The sequence below is a fragment of the Coffea arabica genome, chromosome 2e (genome assembly GCF_036785885.1).
Source record: "Coffea arabica cultivar ET-39 chromosome 2e, Coffea Arabica ET-39 HiFi, whole genome shotgun sequence".
In the NCBI taxonomy this organism is placed as follows: domain Eukaryota; kingdom Viridiplantae; phylum Streptophyta; class Magnoliopsida; order Gentianales; family Rubiaceae; genus Coffea; species Coffea arabica.
This window is the reverse complement of record NC_092313.1, coordinates 13,662,363-13,687,521: the sequence shown is the minus strand read 5'-3', so window position 1 is coordinate 13,687,521 and position 25,159 is coordinate 13,662,363. Positions and strand designations below refer to the sequence as shown.

The window sequence follows — 25,159 nt, the reverse complement described above, 5'->3', positions numbered from 1 at the left end:
ATAAAGATATCAGCAATTTAATTAACTTAAATTTCCTCTCTCAAGTTATAACTAATAAGTACGTCAAAATATCAAATACAGTGATTGAACTTGGTTATATTCGGGAGGGAATTTCTTGCAATCAGTTACGTACAATTAACATGGATTTGGCTGATAATTAATAAATTAGTCAACTAATTCCGCAATCAACATGCGAAATTTGGTAATCAAATCCACCACTCCAGTGCTAACTACTAACAGGGGGCTATCGGATTAATTTTAATCATCTCCTTTTGGATTGTTAAACAATAAGATATAGTCTTCACATTCTCGGAATTTGAATTTTGGAATTGTAGAAAAGGCAAATGACTTCACCTAATACCATAAGAAGCCAAAGCTAAAACTCCAATTGGAATGGCAACTAAAATAACTGGTCCAACCCTTCTACCCGAAAGTAGTTTCCACAAAGATTTAGACATTGAAGTTTGATTCTGCGGATGGGACTCCACTTGCTATTTTTTGACGTTTCTTGCTTGGAAGCCAACGAAGAATGTTACATTTGTGACTTTTCTTTTCCTATTCAACAGCCCTTTTTTTTTTTTTTTTGAAAGAAAGAGGTGGCTATTTTGCAATGAAATTATTGGGTTTTAGCTAGAACATAAATATATTTATCAGGACTAACACGGATTCCTATTTCTCAACGATATTCCATGACAACAGAGGTTAAATTTCAAAAATCTTATTGAACTCTTAATGCAATTGTTTTCTTGTTTCAGCTATTGAAGAATATTTGTATGCTATAAATTTCTTTTTTGGGGTAGAAAGTGCATGCTTTTTCTTTTTTTTTTTTTCTTGAAATAAGAACCGGGATATTTCCGAAGATTAAAATTCTAACTTAACTTAATTATTTATTCTTATTAGAAAAGAATTTCACCCTCCTTTGTAGATTGAGAGTAAACAAAGAATTTGGAAATCACGGAAATTCCAATACTACAATTGAATTGATCAACAAATCCATGACAATGCCCATTAGTACACTCGAATCATGTATTCAAACATATTAGGGTCCTTCGATAATGAGAAACAAAATTAGGACGATGAGTCTTGTAGTAGTCATATTTCTAGATAGATTATGGTTTAGGTTCGACTTTGGAGTTCTCAGTCAAATGTTGTTTGGGGCAATGTGTTCTAGGTTGCGTTGCCTATCGTGGTCTGCAAGGGTAGGAGCAGGGGCAGGGAAAGTGCCCCAAACTTCAAACGCCACCGCAATCCGCTCTTCATTGTGTGACGAACAAAAATTCTTTGTAGTTTCCTAAGAATGTAGTTGACGTCTAGAGCTTGAGATTTAAAACCTCCGTCACTTGAGGAAAACTATTGAATGGTTGAGAAAAAACCACATAAAAGTTCAAGTACACTTAACTATTAGTGGGGTAGTTTCAAACATCCAAGGCGAGACCAGCTTCTCTAGAATAGTATAGATCCTGTTGACAGAAGGAGTTAAAATTTTATACATCAATACCGTCTGATGGGCATTTATGTACCACATATCTGTCATACCTTCAAAATTTTCTAGTCAAACCAAGTGAGGCTCTTAGTTCTCAAAGATCCTAATGTGCTAAATTCTGCACTCCAAATGAATTCATTAAGTTGTGGGCATTTGGGTACCACATCTATGTTATTCAAACTTTTTTTCATCAAACCAAAGAGTGTGTGTCTGTGTGTTGGTTAGCTCTCCGAGATCCCAGTGTGCTAATTACTAAATTCTGCACTACTTATCAAATTAAGTTAGCGTGTTTTCACTAATTTTCAATACATTCTGCATGAATACTTCCCTTCTTGCTCCATGCTCAAATGTTCTAGGTTTTGGAAATGTATCCATAAATTTTTCTGTTCTATTTCAAAAAAAAAATCTTTTTTCACTGTTAGAACTACAGATATAATTGTTAACAAAGTGCGTACAAACAAAATAAGCATAGTTGCTAGAAGGTTTGTGTTGCAAGTTTAGACGGACAATTTTTCCGCCAAAGATTTGCACTTTAAATTGAGCCAATTTTGACTTGGTAAACTTATTAAACGAGCCAAAAATTTACTGTGTTACTCACTTCCCTTATGAAAAAAGAGTTTAACAAAAGTTAGTAAGCAATTCTTAATTAATTTCGATATACTTTAGAGATATTTAACACCCTCTCATCCCAAATTAAGATAGGAACGTATGTGTAACTACTATTGTAGAGAAGCAAAATCAGGCGATTTGGTTTTCTTCAAAAAATTTACATACATGAATTAAATAAAAAAAAAAAAATCTTGAGATTCATTTCTGGCCACGAAGAGATTTTTAGTGTAGTTGCTCAATTTCACTGGCCCAACGAAAAGGCCCAAGGCCATGTTTATCTGGTGAAGGTTTGGAGATGTTTATGCTCGAATTGGAAAGCTCGTGGCTATTGTTCTATTTTGACTGGCCCATATCATGGCCAGAATATCTGCTAAGTGGTAATTGTGCCTAAAAGAAAATGGTCCACGAAATTGGAGTTTCTTCAAAATATTTGAGTCATAGGCTGCAAACCCAATGATAAATCTGTCTCATCTTCCAAATGCTTAATCCCAAATTTCCATTGCGAGGTGCTGCCGAAAAAGCCTGTTAGCCTGTTACTGAAGTTAGTATTCCATGAAATGGAGAGTCTAGTTGCCTTAAGATTGGCCCATCATCTAAAACTATAGCATTTTCTTCCGTTGGTGTAGAGCTTTTAACGAGTACTTGGTGTCCATTATACATTCATATATTATATGAACAGGATTATTCCTGAGTTCAACTCAAATATTAAATCAATTATAAGTGTTGCTTGAATTTGATCTGTTTATTTGTGAAAATATTCGGGTTCAAGTTTGGGCTCAAACTCGAGCTCAAATTTAAGTTTGGAAATGATTTAATTATATTTTTAATAAATAATACATTATTTAGAATAAGTTCGGACAAACCAAGGAAAAGGGTAGCACCGGTGATAATTGATAAAGAGGCTCCTCATTGTACTCATGTGTTGTAAATTGCAAGAAGGACAACCCCACCGAAGCTGGACGTGTCAAAATAGACCACCAACATCTGAGGAGAAATTGACACCAGGACAATGTGGAGACAAGTGTAGAATTGTACCAGCAAGCCCAAACATAACACAATATACAGCTGCAAATATGGTGAAAGGTATTGATGCAAATAGTGCTCCTAATTTTCCTGCATATGTTTAGCAGATAAATGCATAAGCTTGTCAAAATGCAGACCTACATGTTTAGAATAAGTTTAATTGTATTTTTTGGTTTTAAAAAATAAATAATACTACTATTTTTTGTATAATTACTTTTTAAAGTAAAATATAATATATATATATAATAATATTAAATGTATTTATATTTGTATTATTTATGTTTATAATTATATATGTATTTATCAATTATTTGAATAGTTCGTGAATAGGTTCATATTCGGCTCGATTATTAAATGAGGCTAATAACATTTTTGAACTCGATTAATTTATTAAACGATCGAATTTTTTTTTCGAACTTGAACGAATTGAATACAAAGACGCTGGCGACTAGCTGGATTCGTTAAAAGCTCTATTTTCTTGTTGGCACTTGCTAGAGTTAGCAAAGTCATTGTTATAAGGCGGTAGAAGTGGTCTTTACCTTTGCCTTTTCTTTTTTTTTTTTCCTTAAAAGGCAACTTTGCTTCTCTATTACCACTACTACAACTAATAATAATAACAATAATTGTGATATAATGGTAAAAGCAGATTGGCGTACCATTTGTCATCTAAAAACCTCGAAAACTAGCGGTTGAAAATGACAATTCAACACAAATGAAGATGAATATGATAGGATTTGACTAAAACATGAATTGTGATTCATCTTCATTTGTGATGACTAGTAAATAAAATGAAAAGAAAATAATTCATCTTCATTTGTTTACTAGTTCATGATTTTATGCGATTATTACTTACACAAATTTTTGTTTTATATGTGTGGTTTCTGTCAAATTGAGAGAAAAAAAAAATAGACGACCATATTAATTTTTAGATATACTAACTTTTGTTTCTGGATCCACTAATTTTAAGTTTCAATTGATTCTTGACTGTTTTAAGGCAGGTAATCGTCATGAGGGGCTTAGCAAATTAATTAGTCATTGCAACAAGATGAATTGTCAAACCTACCTCTATAACATACTTGTTTGGCAAATAAGTTTTTTGTCAAGTTTGTCTGATACAAGTTTTTTAACAATTTTAACTACAGTAACCTCAAAAAACTTCTCAAAATATCCAAAAAATTACATATTTTGAAAAATTTTCCTATAACTTTTACAGTAAGGTACGGTAAAAGTTTTAGACAAACATCCAATGCCAAATGAGACCATAGTAAGAAAGAAACTCCCCCCAATCAATATTACGAAGGCTAAGCTAAATAAAATTTGGGAATCCTATAGGGTAGGTGGCTTAGCTAATCAATCACGTCTAACTAATGGTCACAAATCCTCATTGAAATGGAACAGGAGTGGGTAAGAAAAATTGAAATGTCATCTATCAGTGCATTTTGTATTCTTGAGTTAGGAGGAGATGCTTTTCTTTGACCCAACAACACCAAAAAAAAGAAAAAATGTTTTTCAAAAAACCGATGTAAAATTTCCATATTCATCCAGAAAGTCCTTGTACATGTAAGTGATTTCATGAAATCTCATATTTAATATTATCCCAAAGGATAAACATTGAAGACCTGATGAAAACAAGAGTTTTGGAAAGAAAAGCTTTAGTTTAATCAAATTCGTGAAGTAACGAGAACGCTTAATGATTAGTAATGAAGTAATCTAGGCAAACACAAACGTGTTGCCTTAATTAATTATAAATTCTCCGACTTAATAAACTAATTTAGACAGAAAAATAAAGAAAAAAGATGAATTGAATGGTACGAAAAAAAAAAGTAATATCACTCGAAATCTATTCAAAGAAAAAACTACTATAGACAATGATGACATATTGATCATGACAACCGACTCGTTTTGCATCCTTAAAACAGCCTTTTTCCCCGTATACTACAGTGTTCTCGCGAGCATGATTGGTTTACGTTGACAATTTTCCCCAAACAAAAAAAAAGTTGACAAATTTCATTAGCAAAGACTAAAAGGAGTAATCCAAATATTTTACGCATGTCATAAATTGTTGTGTGAGACGCACACGTATACACGTTGATAACCTACTAGAAAGGTCACAACTCACAAGACCAGTAAGAGGATTTATTGATGATCGCTTTCAACTTTCAAGTTGCCCTTTCCAATAGCGATGGAGTCAAAAGCCAATGAGTACTTATGAGCTATAGCACAGCCGAGTCATGGTGACTCAGCGCTTTCCGATAGGGATAAAGATGGAATTTATAATCGAACTTGTCAATGCTCTTTAACACCGACCCAGAGAATGACGATTAGTCGAGCAAAATCAAAAGTGGGACAATAGCTCAGTGCAACTCAACTGTATTTTACGCGGTCTCCTTCAATCATTGTATATGTTCAAATTTTTAATATATAAATACATCATAATATTATATTAAATGTACATCAAATATTTTATTCATGCATGTCACTTTTATTTCAAATACGACAATGTAACGTAATTATACACTAAATAATACAAAAGTATAATAACTGGATCAAACCACATTATTGTAATGTAATTATATACTAAACAATAGAAAAAGTATAATAACTGGATCAAACCGTATCGACCCCTTGCTCCATGAACCAAAATGCATCATGCGATCAAAAGATTTTTGAGTAAATTTCTTACAACCCAAATTAGAGATTTCTACAATAGGAATTTAGTTTTTTAAGGTGTGCAGTTGTATAGTATTGCTTGAAATATTGTAAATTTTCAATCTCAATATTTTAAATTTAATCTATGCATATTGCAAGAATTGTATACCTATCGATTTTTTAATATCTTATATTTTTGTGATTGTTTATGTACAATAGTTAATTTGAAGAAGCTAATTATTTGAAAACCCTAATGAACTTGTTCAGTTAGTTCCTTCGAGTTATTTTAGGGTTCCTATTAGTTTCATTGTAATAAAGGGTTTTCCGTTTAGGATGTTCCTTGTTAATACATTTTTTAAAAGTTTTTTTGTTTGTTCAAATGATTCAATTGAAATTTCTGTTGAATAATCGTGTTTTGTTGTCCAGCTAGAAGGAGCTGGATGAATATTTCTTCTTCATTTGCGACTCTTTTATGGTTTGAGATGATGATGGTGTTTTGTTGCTTGAAAAAAAAAAAAGGCTAAATTACGTTTAAATGAAATAAGAAAAAGAGAACAAAAGGAAATTGGTGAAGAGGAAAAATACTTTTGAACAAATAAAAACAGTGTTTACAAGTCCATGAATGAAGTAGAACAAAGGAGTGACAAAGATCGGATTGATGGGAATTCGTTTACTACTTTTTGATAAATATACTTTCAAGAAAGTGACAGTAGATTTTATAAATGAAGCTCATGATTAAGCAAAACAAAAAAAATCAAGTAAAAAAAATATAAAAAAAAACCAATGGAGAAATAAACTTTTCCTTCTTTTTTTTTTCTTTTTTGGGTTAATGTTTTCCTTAAAAAAAAAGTAACCTTTCTACTTTTGCTTTTTAATTTAAAAAAAAAAAGAGTTAGCAATGATGCTAAATTCGATTTTGGTCGGCTGTTCTATGCGCTTATGAATGAATAGACAAGATAATCCTAAATTACCAATTTTTTTTAACCTAAAGAAGAATTTGACAAACACACAAAGAAGAATGTGTATGAATCCCTGGATTCGGCTGTAAAGACAATTTGCATATGACTTTTCAAGAACGGAAAGAAATCCATAAAGAGTTTCACAAGTATAATTTTCTTAGTCTTTAAAGTAATAATGTTTTACTTAGTGATTCCGTCAAGTAATTGTTTTCAGGAACTATTCAGATTAGAACACAATCATTAAGTTTGTAGCACGTAATGGTTCTGCTGAAATGGCAGTTTGACATTCATAGACAGGAAGTCAAACGTAGGACCTAATTAATTTCTTGCGTATGGTTTAATAAACAATTGAAATTGTTAACTATTGATTACTTTAGAAGAAAGATTTGCCCTAATCTTCCATAAACTGAGTTGCATTAAATTTTATGTTGCCAAAGAATTAATCAACCATTGGTGACCAGGTGGTGATATATTAATTCTTTTAATTAACCCTCTCCTTTCCTGTTATCCTGTTATTCATGGAAAACTCTTGAATCATTCAGTTGAAATTGTTGTCATGTGTATATATAATCCTTATTCTGAACAGGAATCTAGCTTATTAAGACTTATGATTTGAGTAATTTGCTACAAGCACATAAGATTCCTATTTCAAGCCGATAGAAAAAGAAACAAGAAAATTAAGCTAACAATTGAAGTAGGACTAAAGAAACATAGTGTCCATCAGCATTTAAATTTAATGCATTCAATTAAGATTTTGATACTTAATAATTCAGTAATTTAATAAATTCAGAATTTCGATTTCATATTTTAGACTTCAAATTTTAGATTTCAAATTTATCAAATGTACCCTCAATCTTAAGGAGATGGTTAAAAACATCTGAATTATTGTTATCCTTTTTTTTTCCCTGTTATACAACTGTCAATTACTATAATTTTGAAGAGTAACGCATTCTGGATTATTAAATGACTCAAACCAAAGTACTAATTAGGAGTAAATACAGATCTTTGAGGAGAATTTTTAACTGTGTTTATCACCATTTTCAATCCATTCCCCTTTTGCTAGTCATTCCAAGCATAAATTTATCCTTTTTTTTTCCCTGTTATACAACTGTCAATTACTATAATTTTGAAGAGCAACGCATTCTGGATGATTAAATGACTCAAACCAAAGTACTAATTAGGAGTAAATACACTTCTTTGAGTAGAATTTTTAACTGTGTTTATCACCATTTTCAATCCATTCCCCTTTTGCTAGTCATTCCAAGCATAAATTAATCCAGTTCTGGTTCGTACTATAATTACTGCCAGTATTAATTGTTCTCAGCTCACATAATCATTCAAACTCTCTCCGTCAATTGTCCTTAAGTCCACTGTTTTTGTTGAAGTTAATGAGTGTATAGTCTTGCATTATATGCAAAATTGTATTGCGCCTCAAAATTGAGGCTAGTTTGGATCGGGAGTGTTTGGATACAAAATTTACCCAAATAATATTTTGCTTGCATCATAAACACATTTTTCAACCCACCTTTTTATATTTCCAACCACCTTTTTATCTCACATACATTACATCACAAAAAGTGCTACAGTAATTATTCCAAATAATATTTCAAATAATACCGTATCCAAAATCCAGCCCAGTTCGATAGTTGAACTGGTCAACCCAATGATCTGGGCATTATATAAGGTTGGATCTCTAGTTTGACCGAACAAGCAATTGAATCCGATCAAAAAAAAGTATGGTATAATAATTTAATATATTTAACGTAAAAAATTGATTGAAAAATATGTTCAAAAAAAATACTCATAAAATTTTGTCTTACAGCACTAGAATCCAAACAAAATTATGACAAAATTTTATTACAAACCAAAAAATATAAAATTTTGACATGCCTCTTCTTGACGTTTGACAGATTTTTTTTTTTTTTTTTAATATGAACCACGGTATCCACATTCATTGTACGATTCTTATGATTAAGAGATGCAAATCTCTTACACTTTGGACCAACATCCGTTGCTTGTCAGTTGACGGATTCGAAACGACAAAGATTGGTGTTCAAATAGCAGTGACCGGTGAGAATAAAAAGAAATGAATGATGGAATATTCGAATCTGCAATTTTTACCTCGGCACTTCTCTAAGTGTGGGTCATATTACCAACCATTTATCACAATTCACACATCATCATGATCTTTCATCAGGAAACATCTTGATTTTTTTTTTGTCAAAAAGGAAACATCTTGATGTAGCCTCCAAATATCCACATCCTTCGTTAAATTCATTTAACCTTTTCAACATTTTGATTAGACAAAAATATCCACAACCTTCATTAAATTTACTACCACCACTTTTATGAAGTTGTAATTAACATGAAGAGTATGACATTTTTTTTTTTTTTTTTTACCATTTCACATGAGTAGAACTGTTAAAAAAAAAAAAGAGTGTCATCAAGATCAAGCATATCCATCAACAATTCCCATTTTACATTTAACCAAAATAATTTCTCAATCATTTGCCAAATTGCATCCAAAATTGTGGGATAATTTCAAAAACTTCTCTTGAGTTTTGGAACAATTGCAGCCACCTCCCTTGAGGTCTGAAAAATTATGGAGACCTCCCCTAAAAAGCATATTTTCGTAACAAATGGTGATGTAAGCACAGAGAGCTCAATGAATACCCTATATTGCTCCTATTTGATTTACAAAATAAATTAAATGACAAAAGAAATCAAATATCAACATTACTTGCTATGTAGAAAAAATTTTAAGATGGTTCTTTGCAGCAAAATTTAGGTCATGCTTCAAAGCATCATTTTTTAATGATTGAACTTTTTTTTTCTTTTTTAAGTAAGTTGTGAAGAAACTAATTTTAAAAAATGCATCCTTACTAGTTAGCTATTTATAAGATTAAATAAGAAATCCATTCAAGTTACTTACGAATTGAATATAATGTATTAGGTGAAATGAGGTTAGCATTTTTGGATAAAAAAATTTGTAAAATATGATTTTTTTTCTTTGTATCCATTTTTCACTTACGATTTGTAGAGTTGTCAAGCTTATTATAATTATTTCATAACACTAAAAGGAGGTACATATAATTTTTCAAACTCTAATGAAAGTGGCTGCAATTATCAGAAATCTCAAGAGTGGTTTACGTAATTATACCCAAAATTATTTCTGTAAATAAATGAATAGCCGTTACAGTCAAATGATAAATCTGCCTCCAGCTGTAAAACATGAGACGCTAGAATCTGCTTCACACATAACAGTACTAAATTACTCCTACAACTCCTCTAACTCTCTCCTTCTCTCTTTCTCTCTCCATTGAATTTACCTTTATTAACCAGCCTATAAATACCATTTTTCCACAATCATTGCAGAACTCTTTTATTTCTACACCTCAGAAACCTCAAAAAAAAACAAAAAAGTCCAAACGGCGGACGTCAAGCAACACAGGAAAGACACCCTCCTTTCTTGGCTGCCTCCCTTCTCCATCTTCCCCCTGTTATGGAAATAACGCCGCCTCCGAACACCTGAATTGTTCAAATCCCATTCTTGTCTATACGATCAAACTAGAATTCAATTTTGTGAAATTGATTAACCCTTTTGGGATTTGGACCGACCCTTTTGAGTTTATCTCGAGATTTTGCACCATGGCTGCAGCAGCTCCGGCAGCACCAACAGCAGCAACAAGTACCAGCTCCAGGAAGAAGGAATTGCAAGGCTTGATATTAGGCCGGTACGAAATCGGGAAATTGTTAGGCCATGGGACCTTTGCTAAGGTTTATCATGCTAGAAATGTGAAGACAAATGAAAATGTAGCAATCAAGATTATTGATAAAGAAAGGGTGCTGAAAATTGGGCTGATTGCTCATATTAAAAGGGAGATCTCTATCTTGAGAAGAGTAAGGCATCCCAATATTGTTCAATTGTTTGAGGTGATGGCTACAAAGTCCAAGATCTATTTTGTGATGGAGTATGTTAAGGGTGGGGAGCTATTCAATAAGGTTGCAAAAGGGAGGCTTAAAGAAGAGGTAGCTAGAAAATATTTTCAGCAATTGATTTCTGCAGTTGGTTTTTGTCATGCTAGAGGTGTTTATCATAGAGATCTTAAACCTGAGAATATATTGTTGGATGAAGATGGTAATCTTAAGGTTTCTGATTTTGGGCTTAGTGCTATTTCCGAGCAGATTAAGCAAGACGGTCTTTTTCATACCTTTTGTGGTACTCCAGCTTATGTTGCACCTGAAGTTTTGGCAAGAAAAGGGTATGATGCTGCTAAAGTTGATATTTGGTCATGTGGGGTGATTTTGTTTGTGTTAATGGCAGGGTATTTACCATTTCATGATCAAAATGTTATGGCTATGTATAAGAAGATTTATAAGGGTGAATTCAGGTGTCCTAGATGGTTTTCTCCCGAATTGACTCGGTTTTTAACTCGAATCCTTGATACAAATCCCGAGACTCGGATTACGATTGCAGAGATAATGGAGAATAGGTGGTTTAAGAAGGGGTTTAAGCATATCAAGTTTTATATTGAGGATGATAAATTATGCAGTGTAAACGATGAAGTTTGTGAGGGTGGTCGGGGTGAGACACTGGGTGAGGGTGATGGGTTTGAGTCTGATCAGTCTTTCTCTGAGCCTGAACCTGAAGTTGAGAGCAGGAGGAGATTGGCTACTTTACCTAGGCCAGCTAGTTTGAATGCATTTGATATTATTTCGTTTTCGCGTGGTTTTGATTTGTCTGGTTTATTTGAGGAAGGAACTGATGGAGCAAGGTTCGTTTCAGGGGCTCCGGTACCAAAGATTATATCCAAGTTGGAAGAGATTGCCAAGGTTGTGAGTTTTACAGTAAGGAAGAAGGATTGTAGAGTAAATTTGGAGGGGTCAAGAGAGGGTGTGAAGGGTCCATTGACGATTGCAGCTGAGATATTTGAATTGACACCATCTTTGAGAGTTGTTGAGGTGAAGAAGAAAGGAGGAGACAGAGTAGAGTACGAGGACTTCTGTAATCGGGAATTAAAACCTGGTTTGCAGAATCTAGTGCTCGAAGGTGCCCCTTACGCTTTGCCTTCAGACACTGAATAGGCAGAGAAAGAAGAGAAAAGGGTATCTCTCTTTGGCTACTTCTATCAGTGTAGCTTTTGTATCATAGTTGCTTTTTTCTCTTTGGTTGTGGTCTAGGGGAAGCTCTTCTGTTTTCTGACCTTGCATGTGCTTTTCTTGTCCGGTTAGTGTAGATGAAGTATCTAGAAAATGAGATACGCAGCTGTACACGGAGGTGACATGAATTTCTGATGTATCTTGATCTGATAATCGAATTTATTAAATAAAAAAAATTATATTTCCCTTTTATTTTAACTGATTCTTGGTAACCTGACGGGGGAACAAAAAAGAAAAAAAAGAAAATGAATATTGGATATGTCTGTGTGGACATTTAGAAATATCTATTGGTTGCACTATTGCTAAATCAGAATTAAACGTGTCATCGTTCATTTAATAATGAGTTAGTCCTAAATTTGCTTCTTATGCATTGTATAATGATCACAACTATTGCGAACCATTTGCTATTGAAGATGTCAATTTGCATTTACAAAGATCAAATTCCATATTGGTGATTGGTACGGTGAAGCTGATTTTGATTGCTTGATCAATAGAAATAATTGCTGGATAACCAGAGGTAGAAGATGATTAAGTAGATGGGAAAAAATGCTGCTAATGCATCTAGGAAAAAGAAAATTATTGACTAACATAAGGAGTAGACATTTAGTGAAAACATTCAAGAAGGGTTTTTCTTGACTGTGCTCTTTAGGTTTTGGAGAACATGATGCAATCATTTCTGTTCTGTATCCAATGTTGAGAATTTTTAGCTTTTGGTATGAACTGTTTAGTTCTATTTAGAGCACTGTCTTGTATTTTCATGTTTAACAACACTACGTAAGATGGTAAAGAACAATGAGTGGTGGAATTAAGATGTCTAGGGTCAGCAATTGTTCCTCAAAAGGAAGATATTGCGGGTGCAATCATTGCTATTCCGTGTCCAATGTTAAGAATTTTCAGCTTTTGATATGAACTGTTTAGTTCTAGTTAGAGCACTGTTTTCATTTTTCATGTTTAACAACACTATATAAGATGGAGAAGAACAATGGATGGTGGAATTAAGAATTATAGGCTCAGCAATTGTTCCTCAATAGGAAGATACTGTGGATGGTTCTAAGGTTACTCCTAACAAAATATTCTTTGTTCTTTACTTGACATGACTTTCATTGTCTGGGTTTTTAGGGAATAAAAAATAGTACCTGCATTTATTCTTGTATTTTTAAGTTTATGCTCCTCTTTCTTGCTCTACTGAGTTGGTACTTGTTCTAGTATTCTGCTTTGGTTTGGTTGTGTATTTTTGGCTCAGCCTTTTGGTTTGGTAGTGTCTTGCTCAGGTTGTTAGTTATTATCAACTGAATGTATCATAACTATACTTCTTGATATAATATGTTACTCAGTATTCTGATTATTCAAACCACATTTACTGAAGAAGCAACTAAAGTGTTTTGTTGCTTTTGTTCAGTGAGCTCTATTTCTTGATCTTTTTTAATCCAATGCAAAGCAGTTAACTGTTGGCATACTGTCTCTAAGGTTTTAGCTTGGTGAGCGTAATTCACTTTTATTGATCTATGTACTGTTTTCATGGGAATCATTTGGTCCCTTTCACTGAAAATGAAAGCCACATTTTGATGATGGGAGGTTTGGCTAGGACCATTAACCATCTATTGTACTATTTTAAGAAACGGATACAGGAAATGAAGTGAGGAATGGACCTTATGTCCTGCAAAATCCAGTACAACTTCTGAATGATGGAAATTAAACTTATCTAATCTGAGCAACACCTTAAACAGAAATAGTAAATTTAATTCAGTACATCATTAGTTCCTATATTTGCATGAGAGATCAAAGAAACTTCTTTTTATAACACTATAGTCTGACATAATTCTGTAATCTTCTTCAGAATGATGAAAAATTGTGGGCACCTGAAGGATTAGGGGTCAGTAATGTTTTTAATGTGCTTTGTCAGTAAGACATAATGATATGGAAGTTGTTCTAAGAATTTGCTTTCTTGTTGCTTTTTTGCTTTTTTGGTGGGAGAGGTGGAGCACAGGATGTGGTTGTGACTCATGAGACTCAATTGGTGTAATCTAACAGTCAACTTCCTGTGTTAAATTATCTACACATTTTTTCATAAAGTTGTTAGTATATGTTCATCTATACTGCAGAAAACATGAAAAAGAAAAAGTTGTATGTATAGAATATTGAACATCTGGTTTATGGTTCCTTTTTACTGATTTTCAGAAGAAGATGTGTTCAAGTTTTGAAGATTTCTTATCTTCCTGTGGTAAAATTGGTGTCATGTTCCAGTGATCGACTAGACTAATGGTCTAAGATAGGAAAGCTAATTTATTCCATTAAAAGGATATGTGGGCTTATCTCTGTGTGTATTTGGTAATTTTGCTCGGAAAAAGATCACAGAAAAGGATGTCTCAGTGGATAAGAAGTTTGACATTATGATTCTACTTGCAGTTGAGTTTTCCTTGTATACATGTTGCTTGAAAAAAGAAAAAAGAAACTTCTATTCTATAATCCTGTCGTCGGCAGCAAAGTTCTGAAAAAGATGTTAAGATATCTGTTCGTGTGATTTTCCTTTCTCCTTGTTATCCACACTAAATATGTTGATAGGGTTTCGCATTCCCAATTGAATTTAGTATTTCGTATCTTTCCCTGTTTCAGCTAAATGAGGTCCTCTAGATTTTATTTGGTGGATCGTTGTGGAAAGATTGGAGATGTTCCCATTCTTTAAATTGGTGTTCACTCTGATTAGCTTTTAGAGTTGTTTCTTACCGTCTGCACAATTTAAACTTCTTAGTGCTCATGCTGTCAAAATTGGCGCCTGATTGAAATGCTGTCCAAATTGAGTGCACGCTCTTGTATCGTCCTTTCTGTCTGTCCACAATTAGATTTATTTGATCGCTTGCTTGCTAGGTAAATTTGATTGTCAGTTCTATGTTGCCTCTAAATGTATAGAAATAACAATACGGCCCAATATGTTTAATTAGTGTGGCCTTCTTATTTGTTATAATTATTTTTTTGGTCCTTACAAAAATAGGAGCACGTTTGTACTTTCCATGGACATAGTTAGACTTTAAGTTGTGATTTAAGATGTATTTAGGTCCCATTTAGAATTCAAGGTCACGCCATGAAATCTGAACTATAGATTTGGTGGGGATATTCCAGGACCACAAGGAACCGAAGATCAATAAATCTAGCACGTGTTAGAGACCAATCAGTGGGCCGATTTTTTCTAATTGGCTATGGTTATACTGCAAGTGGATAGCTTGGGAACCCTCATTGACGGGTACAATTGTCAAGGGAGTTGGCATTTGTGATTTAACGCATGGTGCTTTCGTCGTGTTATTTTCATGTGTCTGCTAATCCTTCCTATAAGCAAAGATGGCAGTAAGCATGGACTTGGTTGAATAGGAGCTCTATCAGGGATTTTGTTAATAGTCACCCTATAGCTCGCCTTGTTTGTGTCGGTGAATACAAGAAATGAAATTGTGGTCTGTATTTGTTGGTCAGTTACAAGAACAAGAAATGAGTTGACATATTTGTCGGTCGATAAGTCACCATTTCAGTTAAAACTGGTTCGTTAAATAGTTGAATTAGGATGGACGTTCCTCTAAATTATAACGCTAGATCAGGACAAGTAACCACTCATATTTGGACACGAGCAAGTTCTCTTCGTGACTAAGGCCAGGACAAATTTGACAGGGAGGGCTTGTGTATAGGATGAAAATCATGAAGTTGTTCTTGTTGCTGCAACGGCCAATAGCAATTTGGGTTCTAAGCTGTATTGATCTTTCCATTGTGTGAAGATCCAAGTGGACTGAGACTCTTAGTGCTGCTATGTATTAGAATTATTGAGTGAAAAGCTGGTAAATTTACTTTAGATAGGCGAACTAAATTTACAAGAACATATAATTGGATTTTTGCCGACTTGTCTGTCCTTTTATTTTAACTGCATCTTGGCTCCTCAAAATTGTGAAGTTGAATTTCTTTATGCAAATAGCAATGCCCCAGTGCAAAAGCTCCAGATGAATGTGCTGGCAATTTCGTCTCCAGCAGTTGTGGACCTGAGGCTTCTCATTTCTGGCGTGCAGGAATCAGGAGTATTAAGTTCATTGCATCTTTGCTTTCCAGTTCTATAAGAGTAAGTAGTAGTCATATTCTAGACTGGACTTATCGAAATCTTAATCAGCAATGAGCGGAACCAGAGGGATGCCTTGATATGTACACACCTTCTGAACCAATACTTAATTTGCTAATGACAGTTGGTTCCTTTGGACTTTTTCCTGTTTTATATGCAATCCTTTTAAATATAGTTGGTATTAGGTAGTTGTAAATTTTATTTCACAATAGCTGTAAAAAAAAAAAATACACACACACACACACACACACACACAACACCCTTCTCCTTCCCTGAGATCTGAAATGTGGTCATTTTCCAGAAGAGCAGTGTAGTCATGTGACTTCTTTCACTGTCAATTTTGGGTCCTTCTGGCTCTCATGCATCTGGGGCCATTGGTCTACTTCATGCATAATATTCAACTGTGACTAGTGTTACATTTCTTTTTCAGCTGTACAAATCTTTTCGGACCACACAACATTAGGGTATATTATTGTATGGCCAGATGTAAATTTGTCCTGGTGCCTGCTTCTTTCAAGTAGGTTATTTTACTTGGAAATTTGGAAAGAAAACATGGGTTTCTTTTCTGGTGATGTGATCATAACTAAATTTTCAAATGGAGAGATGCGGATGCTATTATTATCACTGAGCAGCTTCTGTGAGACGTCAATGTTATCAGTATTCTGTTGTCTGCAACTTTGATTATCGCTCCAAAGCAACTGAAAAACGTAGGGTCAATGATGCTCTTTGGACGATAGTCTACTGCTCTTACAACTTGATTGGAACTGGAATCTAACTTCTTTTGACTAACAAGATCCATGACTGGGGATTATTTCTTTTACATAAGAGGAAATGGCTTTAGATTATTTAAGATTACGTCTTTCGATCAGTAAACTTATTCTTTATTCAGAATTGGCATTCAACTAACGACGACATATTCATTGTTTTTGTCACTCAACAAATAAAAATGTGCATCTCTTATCACTCAGATTAACCCGAAAAAAAAAAGCATGCATTATTTCATGTTCTTTAATTCGCCAATGCAGGACATTCATGGTGAGAAACTGCTGTTTTAAATTTGTTGGATTGGACATTCATGCTGCTGCTCTCGTCTAGTGTGCTAATAAGGATGACAAATTTTCATTTGGACCTTTTTTTAAATCATAATATTTGGCCTAACACAGATATTTGAGGTTTTCATGTTGATCATTTCAATCTTTTTTTTTGGGTTTTTTTAAAAAATTTATTTTAGCTTCTTGTTTCTGCCTCTAAAAGTTGAGAGGCTTCATCACCTAAAGGAAAATCTGGTGCCATTTTCTGATTTTCTTCTCCATAACGCTTTGGTAATTTGATAATTGTCATGAATTGGTCAATGCCAAGGTAAGGTTTGTCTACACCATCAAGCAATTGCCTGAAAAGGGGCTACCCGAAATTCCTAAATTTCCCTCGGCTACAGCCTACATGTATATAATTTCTGTTGCTTGATGTGGTGGAAATGGATGGGATAGTTGCCCACTCTCTTTTTCTTTAATTTAAAGCTTTGTAGCATTCTAGACCAGGATTTAAGGGGTATTTACCTTCACCTTTCAAGTTTTTAATTTGAAGTTGCAGTTTTTTCTCCAAAAGAAGCTCTAATTATTTTGCGCTCTATATGATTCAACTTCATTGTCAATTTCTAGACAAATATTTGTTTTTTATTATTTTAAGGGATAATTTCACAAACCTCCCCTGAGGTTTATGACAATTCACTCGACTCCCCTCAAGTTTTACAAATTACACTAACCTCCCCTGTCACCATAAAATGACTATAATGACCTTTACTTAATAAATAATTCATATTATAATGAAATGAAATTCAAAAGAAAAAAAGAAACTTGACTTTTTTAACTATTCTATTTGCAAGTTATAACTAACGACAATTCTCTCTCACTTATTATCACCCCGTTCTCATTCATCAACCCTTTCCTCCTATAACTCGCTTTCAAATTACCGTCAACTATTGCCTCTAATTGCAGCTAATCATATCACAAGTGATCCTTCAAACTCTACTATATATTCCTAGTCCTCCTTTCTTCTCTTTGAAATTGTCAAATCATATGTTTAATCGAGAGACTAGATTTGATGATTGAAGTAAAATCCGATTTCATGGTCAAATTAAAAGGAGACGAAGAGGCATACAATAATAATGGAACAAATAATAAAATCATTGGCCAAAAGAGGAAGAGGGATTGAAATTGGTAAATTTGCTAATTTGTCTATGATCCATCCAAAAAACTTTTTAAGATGTTAATAAGTACATTCATATTTCTTTTTATGCTTGACAATTATTGGTTGTGGTTTCGCTATGAAAATAGAGTTTCTTCTCTGTATTTAGGACGTTAACATGCTTGGAGATTTAATGGTAGGCTAGATTATTTTGTTTTGAGAAGGTGTGGGCATTGGGTTTGAAGTTTGGGGTGTGATTAGTTGTAAATAGAATTTTGGTTTTTGAAAAAATGAATTTCTTGAAGATCTCTATAGTCATAATGATGCCTTTCCTTTTTTCAAACTTGATTAATCCCATCCATGCCTAAATCTCCCCTAATGATTTTCTTCAAGGCCATAATATGGCTCATGTATTAGGAGTTAAGCTACTTTTATGGAACCAAATCATGGCATCCTATGTTAAAAATTATGCAAGGGGCAGTTGATTGTGAGTTTGACCATTCTATGGAACTATATGGTGAGAATATTTTTGAAGAATGGAACAAATCTTCAGAATTGAATGCATGCTTTGGAAGAAGCAATTTTATAAATATGATGATGCAATTGCTTGGATTTAGAATTTGGAATTAGACTATTTGTTAGACTAATTTGTTAGTACAGTGGATTTGGTTGAAATATGAAACAAAGCAATTGGCAAAATTAGTTTTTTTTGTACAAAAAGGGTAGTTTAGGATTTGTGAGAAAAAATATAGGATTTTGGGCCTATATAAAAGCCTATATTGTTATATAAATAGTAGAAGCAAGGGAGGTAGGTGTAATTTAATATACTTGAGGGGAGGTCTCTGTAATTGTCAGAAACCTCAGGGGAGGTTTCTGAAATTATCCCTTATTTTAATAAGAGTAATGACTAAATTTTCTATTTTCCTTCTGATTGTAGGTGTAAAAGGTTGATAAATTGAGTGGAAAGCCAAATAAGAACCAAACTGGCTTAAAAAAAAAAGAACCAAACTGACTGCATAAAATATAGTTGAGGGACTAATTTGACTTTAAGTAAAAGAGTTGAGAGACAAAATTAGCTCATAATAAAGTTTAAAGATAATGTTGACTTTTGACTTTAGTAAAATATTTTAGGGTTTAAATTGGTGTTTTGCTAAAATTTGAACGATACAAACTTTAACTCGACTAAATGGAAAACTTGTGCTCCATCTTAACCTTTTATTAACTTAAGCAAATAAATTGACTTTTTTTGTGTAAAAAAAAAAAATCATTCTATTAACCAATTAAGGATGACGAGCCCACTATTGTGGATTTCAATCGTAATCTTGTATTTTATAAAAGAAAAAAGAAAATTAAGCGTGACGAGGAAACGTTAAATATAGGCACTTCAAATGTGTGTATGCTTCTGATAATAATATGAGAATAAATTATTTTTAACTCACTTGTAATTTGATGCTTTATCATATAATTTCCTTATAGGTTAAAATTTATATATAACCATATAGCTACAAATTCTTTTGGTTTTTTTCTTAGGGGAAAGGGAATTTTGTTTTATTGTTGTATCGTGATATGTCAATGACAGATAGTGGACGATGGCTAGGTTTGAGAGGCGCAGACTGCAGCCACCTATAGGCTTTTGAATGTTGTTTGTATCCTCCAGTATAGAAATTTTCAAACAGATTTTGCTAACATTAATAGTTGCCTTCCCCTTCAAAAAATTACCTAAATCTTTGAAATACCTCCTCCTACCATGCAAGTAATATACTCCTTTGCTACTTAAGTTTTCAGTTTAATTAATTACGTTTGATTGCTATGTTTGTGGATCTAGTATACACTTATATTAGAAATTATTTTCATAAATTGATTTGGCAGACAATAACAACATTCATGTGTTTAATAAAATTATATGAGTGTATACCAAATCACGCAATAAATATAACAATTAGACACACCAGAATGGTATCTGCATCACTGAAAAACAAAATATACCACAGCTTCGACAAAACCAAATCGAGAGGTATATTTGCTTTTTACCATGTTGAGAATAACTAAAAGAGAAAATAAGAAGTTCATCATTTTCTTGGAGAAATGGTCGTCTTTTAATGATCGAGTACATTGTTCTCCTACATCGACTGCTTAAAAATCTGGAGTAATATAGAACTGAGCCTTTTGAAAGTTCACTAAATCAAGAGGGCCAGAAAAAAAAAGAAGAAAAATAAAAAAGAAAATACCAATTGCATATTCATGAAACCTGGAGCAACTAAGATGATTAGGATCAAGTCCCACGGGGGAGTGTTCCGTTAAGTGGTAACGTGGAAGAGATTGTAAGTAGAAGGTCTTGGACTCGAAACCTCATACTTATCAACAAAAAAAAAAAAAAAAAATCAAATCCCACAAACAACCATATATCCAAGAGGGTAATTGCACTCATATCTGATCCTCTGGATTGTTAATTCCGAGGTAGTTCTTTGTTGGTAATGTCTTGCCAATCCCATACAATGCCCTTGAGTGAAGGCCTCAATTCTTGATCACAGAATTTCTTGTATTCCATTGTGTCTCCTGCCCTCTTCTTCACCTCCACCATGTGAAATGAAGGAGTGACTTCAAAAATCTCTGCATCTATTGCAAGCAGCCCTTTTCGACCGCCTTTGTTGCCTTGCAATTTCACCATGCCATCTTTCTTCTTCACCTTAAAACTATCTATAGCTGCAATTTCCTCCAACTTTGCCACGACCATTGATGGTGGCATTTGCGTGGTGAATCGAGCTTCTGATTTGCAATTTACATCTTTAATAAATAGGCCAGATAAATCGAAGCCAGGTGAGAGAGATATGATGTCGAATGCATTCAAACAAGTTGGTTTCATTGTCCTAGTTATGACTTCTTCCTTGTGCTGATGAATTCCCTCTGAATCTGATTTACATACGTCATGAATGTCCAGAACACCACGTGGTGATTCAAACTCCTCCCAATCAGCGCCATCAAGATCAGGAATTGGAATTGCAATCTGTTTGAATCCCTTTTTGAACCAAGAATTTTCCATGATTTTAGACAATGGCATTCTGGTACATGGATTTGGATCAAGAATTCGCGACATGAGCTTCTTGACCTCGGGGGGAAACCATTGCGGGCACTTGAACTCTCCTCTGCTTATCTTCTTATACATATCCATCAAATTTGTATCATGAAATGGAAGATAACCAGCGAGCAAAACAAAAAGAATGACTCCACACGACCAAATATCGGCCTTTTCCCCGTCATACCCTTTCTTATTGATCACCTCTGGGGCAACATAGGCTGGTGTTCCACAGGTTGTATGGAGGAGACCATCTTGCCTTCTTGATTCATGCAATGCACTCAATCCAAAGTCTGAAACTTTGAGATTTCCATTCTCGTCAAGAAGGAGATTTTCTGGCTTGAGATCGCGGTGGTACACCCCTCTGCTGTGGCAAAAATCAACTGCAGCAATCAATTGTTGGAAATATTTTCTTGCAGCATCTTCTTTGAGTCTCCCTTTTGCCACCTTATTGAAAAGCTCCCCACCTTTGACAAATTCCATGGCAAAATATATTTTAGTCTTGCTAGCCATGACCTCGTAGAGTTGGACAACATTGGAGTGTTTAACCAGGCTCATGACAGAAATTTCGCGTTTGATTTGATCAATCAAACCAACCTTCATCACCTTCTCTTTATCGATGATTTTGACAGCGACGCTGAGCCCTGTCTTGATGTTTCTTGCATGATATACCTTTGCAAAGGTCCCTTGACCAAGCAACCTCCCAAGCTCATATTTTTGCATCAAGATGGTCCCTTTTTTCTCCATTTTCCCCTCCTTTCCTTTCACAGCAAAAGATAGAAGAAGAAGAAGAAGAATTCAAATGCACAAAGGCTATATGAGATCAAACTACCTTCTTCTATCTTTTGCTCAAAATGTGAGGAATCCATTTTGAACTCCGTACATTTTAGAATGTAAAATTCTACAGTGTAGAAAGATGGAGGAGAGGAGGGCTAGAGGTTGACAACCTTGCCCTGAAGGCAGGCTTAAAGAATTCCTTTGCTCAGCAAGCCCATTTTACTGAACAATGTTTGTGGTAGCAAGATAATATTCTTGGTTTTCCAGCCAACCAAAGCCAAACTTTAATATTGAGTGGTAGGCAAACATATACAAGTTTGGTCAAATGCTTGCTAGCTACAAAGCCAGGGACAATTTTCAGCCACAACTATTCATTTTTGTTATGTATAGTTATGAGGAATTTGAATTGGTAAGGTTTCAGATCCCAAATTCGAACTTATGTAGTCCTACAAAGTTTTGATTGAAGAATATGAGAAGATTGAGGAATATACTTAAATGCCTCCACGTCATTTTGAAGTGTCCATTGAGAAATGGGAGGAGAAATTATTGGAGGAAAAAGAGCTTGGTCAACTTATACGTTTATAAAGTTACTGTAATTTTGTTAATTTATCAGTTTTAGCTTTCAAATTCAACTCATGCATACGTTTGTTTTCTTTTTCTTTTCTTTTTTTTTTTTTGGGAAAATGACTTGTTTCATCCCTCACATTTCGCAAAAATATTCTTTTCGTCCTTCACTTTTAAAATGAAGCAAATTCATCCTTGACATTTAAAAATTAAAGCTATTAAATCCCTGAACCTAATTTTCAATCTAAATCAAACCATCCAATAACCCAGTAATAAATTTCGAAAATAGAATTGATAGATCATTTGGTCAACTTTATCATATTCACATGACATTTATTAAACCAAAAAAATAAAAGGCCATTATTTGTCTTGGAATAGTAGAGTTTTTTTTTTTGATAAATCTTTTCATGTACCGTTAGTATATCCACTTGCGAATCTAAATGTGTATCATAAATATAAAATTTGGTGTTTAAATTAAAATTAAAATGATATGGCGGTACATAAAATCGTCAGTGTATACAATGATAATGTAGAAAAGATTAATCTTTCTTTTTTAAGTTATAATTTTTTATTTTTTATTTTTAGGTTCATTAAATTTCACATGAATATCAAGTTGAGTTAACCAAGTGATCTACCAATTACACCCGCAAAATTTGTAATCAGGTTGATTGGTGGTTTGATTCAGATTGAAATTTGGGTTTAGGGATATAATAATTTCAATTTTTAAATGTCAAGGACGAAATTGTTTCATTTTAAAAGTGAGGGACGAAAAGAATATTTTTGTGAAATGTGAAGGATGAAACCGATCATTTTCCCTTTTTTTTTTTGGGTTTTTCTGATCCATATCCCGCTAAGCGCGCATTATGTTAACACACCTAAATTACCCCCCCTTTTTTTTAACTCTTTGGATTTACAATGTACCGTGTATATGCTAAATAATTAGCATAAAAAGTTTTATCTATAGATCTCTCGCCTGTGTAATCGTTCAAACATTTTGGATACAATTATTGTAGCTAATAATGTTTGATGTGATATAAACTTTAGACAGTTAGATTAGGATACAAATTGTTCATTTGAGGTTTGCTATTGTTTTGGACTCTGTGGGTTGAGGGAAAGTTTCACATGGCATTGACCATTTATCAATTTATGAAGATACACATTTGCAGTAGCTGTTCTTGATTACTTTTTTTTTTTTTTTTTTTTTGCTGATGGAGTGGATGTCCCGGTCAATCATTACGGGGCCCGACTAATCCCACTCCGGTCCGGGAGGAGAGGCCCCATCCCCCGAACACGATAACCACGGGACTCGGACCATTGCAGGCACTGGACATCAGCTCCTTGTCAGGCTTCAACTATCATAACCCTAAATTGGAGATGGGAAAGAAGCTCGGATGAGCTTAGTAAGGAAGAAGAGGAAGAAAGCACAGAGAGTATAGTGAGTAGAGAGAGAAAATAAAGAAGAGGAAAATTGCAAATGTTATTTCTTCGATGCTCTTCCTACCAATCTTGCTGGTACAAATAGGATAGGCTAACTACCTCTAACTAATTTCTGTTACAACTCACGCGCCTGATGCCAACTGAAGAAAGCACTCATACGGCACCGTTCTACTTATTCTTCCTTATTACTAACATCTCCCCAAACGACATCGTTTGGTTTAGCTCCTCTATCCTGACATTACCTCCTGCCCAAAAAATTTGTCTTGTCCTCAAGACTGGAAATGAGGAAATTGAGAGTGTATGAAATCCTGGTCTTCCCACGACGCTTCCTCAGGTTCCAGCTGACACCATTTGATTAAGAACTGAATAACTGGCTGACCATTGCGCATGATGGCTCTCCTCTGCAGCACAGATTCTGGTTGCAAGGGACACTGATCTGCATTGTCAAACTCCGGCAACGCCCCAGACACCTGTTGCACTGGCCCAATCTTTTTCTTCAGTAGGGATACATGGAAAACAGGGTGAATTCTGGCTCCTGCAGGTAACCTGAGACGATATGCTACTGATCCTACTTTGGCTTCCACCTGGAAGGGTCCATAGAATCTGGCAGCCAGTTTAAGGCATTTTCTGATAGCAACTGTCTGCTGCCTATAGGGTTGTAATTTGAGGAAGACCCAGTCTCCTACCGCAAAAGATCGCTCAGTACGCTGTTGGTCAGCAAAGAACTTCATTCTTTGCTGTGCCTTAGTTAAGTGATCCTTGAGACTACTAGAAATTCGCATTCGTTCCTGAAGAAGCTGAGCTGCTGCAGGTATGATAGTATCCACATAGGGACCCAGTGGCAAGGGAACAGGTTTGTAACCGTACAAGGCCTCAAATGGGGTCAGCTGCAAACTGGAGTGGTAAGAAGAATTGTACCACCATTCTGCCATTGCTAGCCAACTGCTCCAACGTGTTGGAAATTCCCCAGTCATACACCTGAGATAAGACTCAACACACTGGTTCAATCTTTCACTTTGCCCATCGGATTGGGGGTGGTAGGCTGAGCTATAATGCAAGTCAGTTCCCACCAATCTTGGTCAGTCTGTCAATGACCACCATGATAGTATCATAACCCTGAGAGTTGGGTAAACTCTCTATGAAATCCATTG

At 34.4% G+C, this 25,159-nt stretch overlaps 3 protein-coding genes across 3 annotated transcripts; 1 reads left to right on the top strand and 2 right to left on the bottom strand.

Moving 5' to 3' along the window:
* Positions 1-10,095: 10,095 nt before the first annotated feature.
* Positions 10,096-12,081, top strand: LOC113731088 (CBL-interacting serine/threonine-protein kinase 12-like). Its single transcript, XM_027256148.2, has one exon. It carries the CDS (start codon positions 10,372-10,374, stop codon positions 11,806-11,808), a length of 1,437 nt encoding a protein of 478 aa, XP_027111949.1. The 5' UTR covers positions 10,096-10,371; the 3' UTR covers positions 11,809-12,081.
* An 8,068-nt stretch (positions 12,082-20,149) lies between these two features.
* On the bottom strand, positions 20,150-22,413 carry LOC113731087 (CBL-interacting serine/threonine-protein kinase 20-like). The gene has a single exon (XM_027256147.2). It carries the CDS (start codon positions 21,975-21,977, stop codon positions 20,604-20,606), a length of 1,374 nt encoding a protein of 457 aa, XP_027111948.1. The 5' UTR covers positions 21,978-22,413; the 3' UTR covers positions 20,150-20,603.
* A 1,864-nt stretch (positions 22,414-24,277) lies between these two features.
* On the bottom strand, positions 24,278-24,940 carry LOC140036113 (uncharacterized). The gene has a single exon (XM_072077394.1). The coding sequence runs from the start codon at positions 24,938-24,940 to the stop codon at positions 24,278-24,280; it is 663 nt and encodes a 220-aa protein (XP_071933495.1).
* Positions 24,941-25,159: the final 219 nt, after the last annotated feature.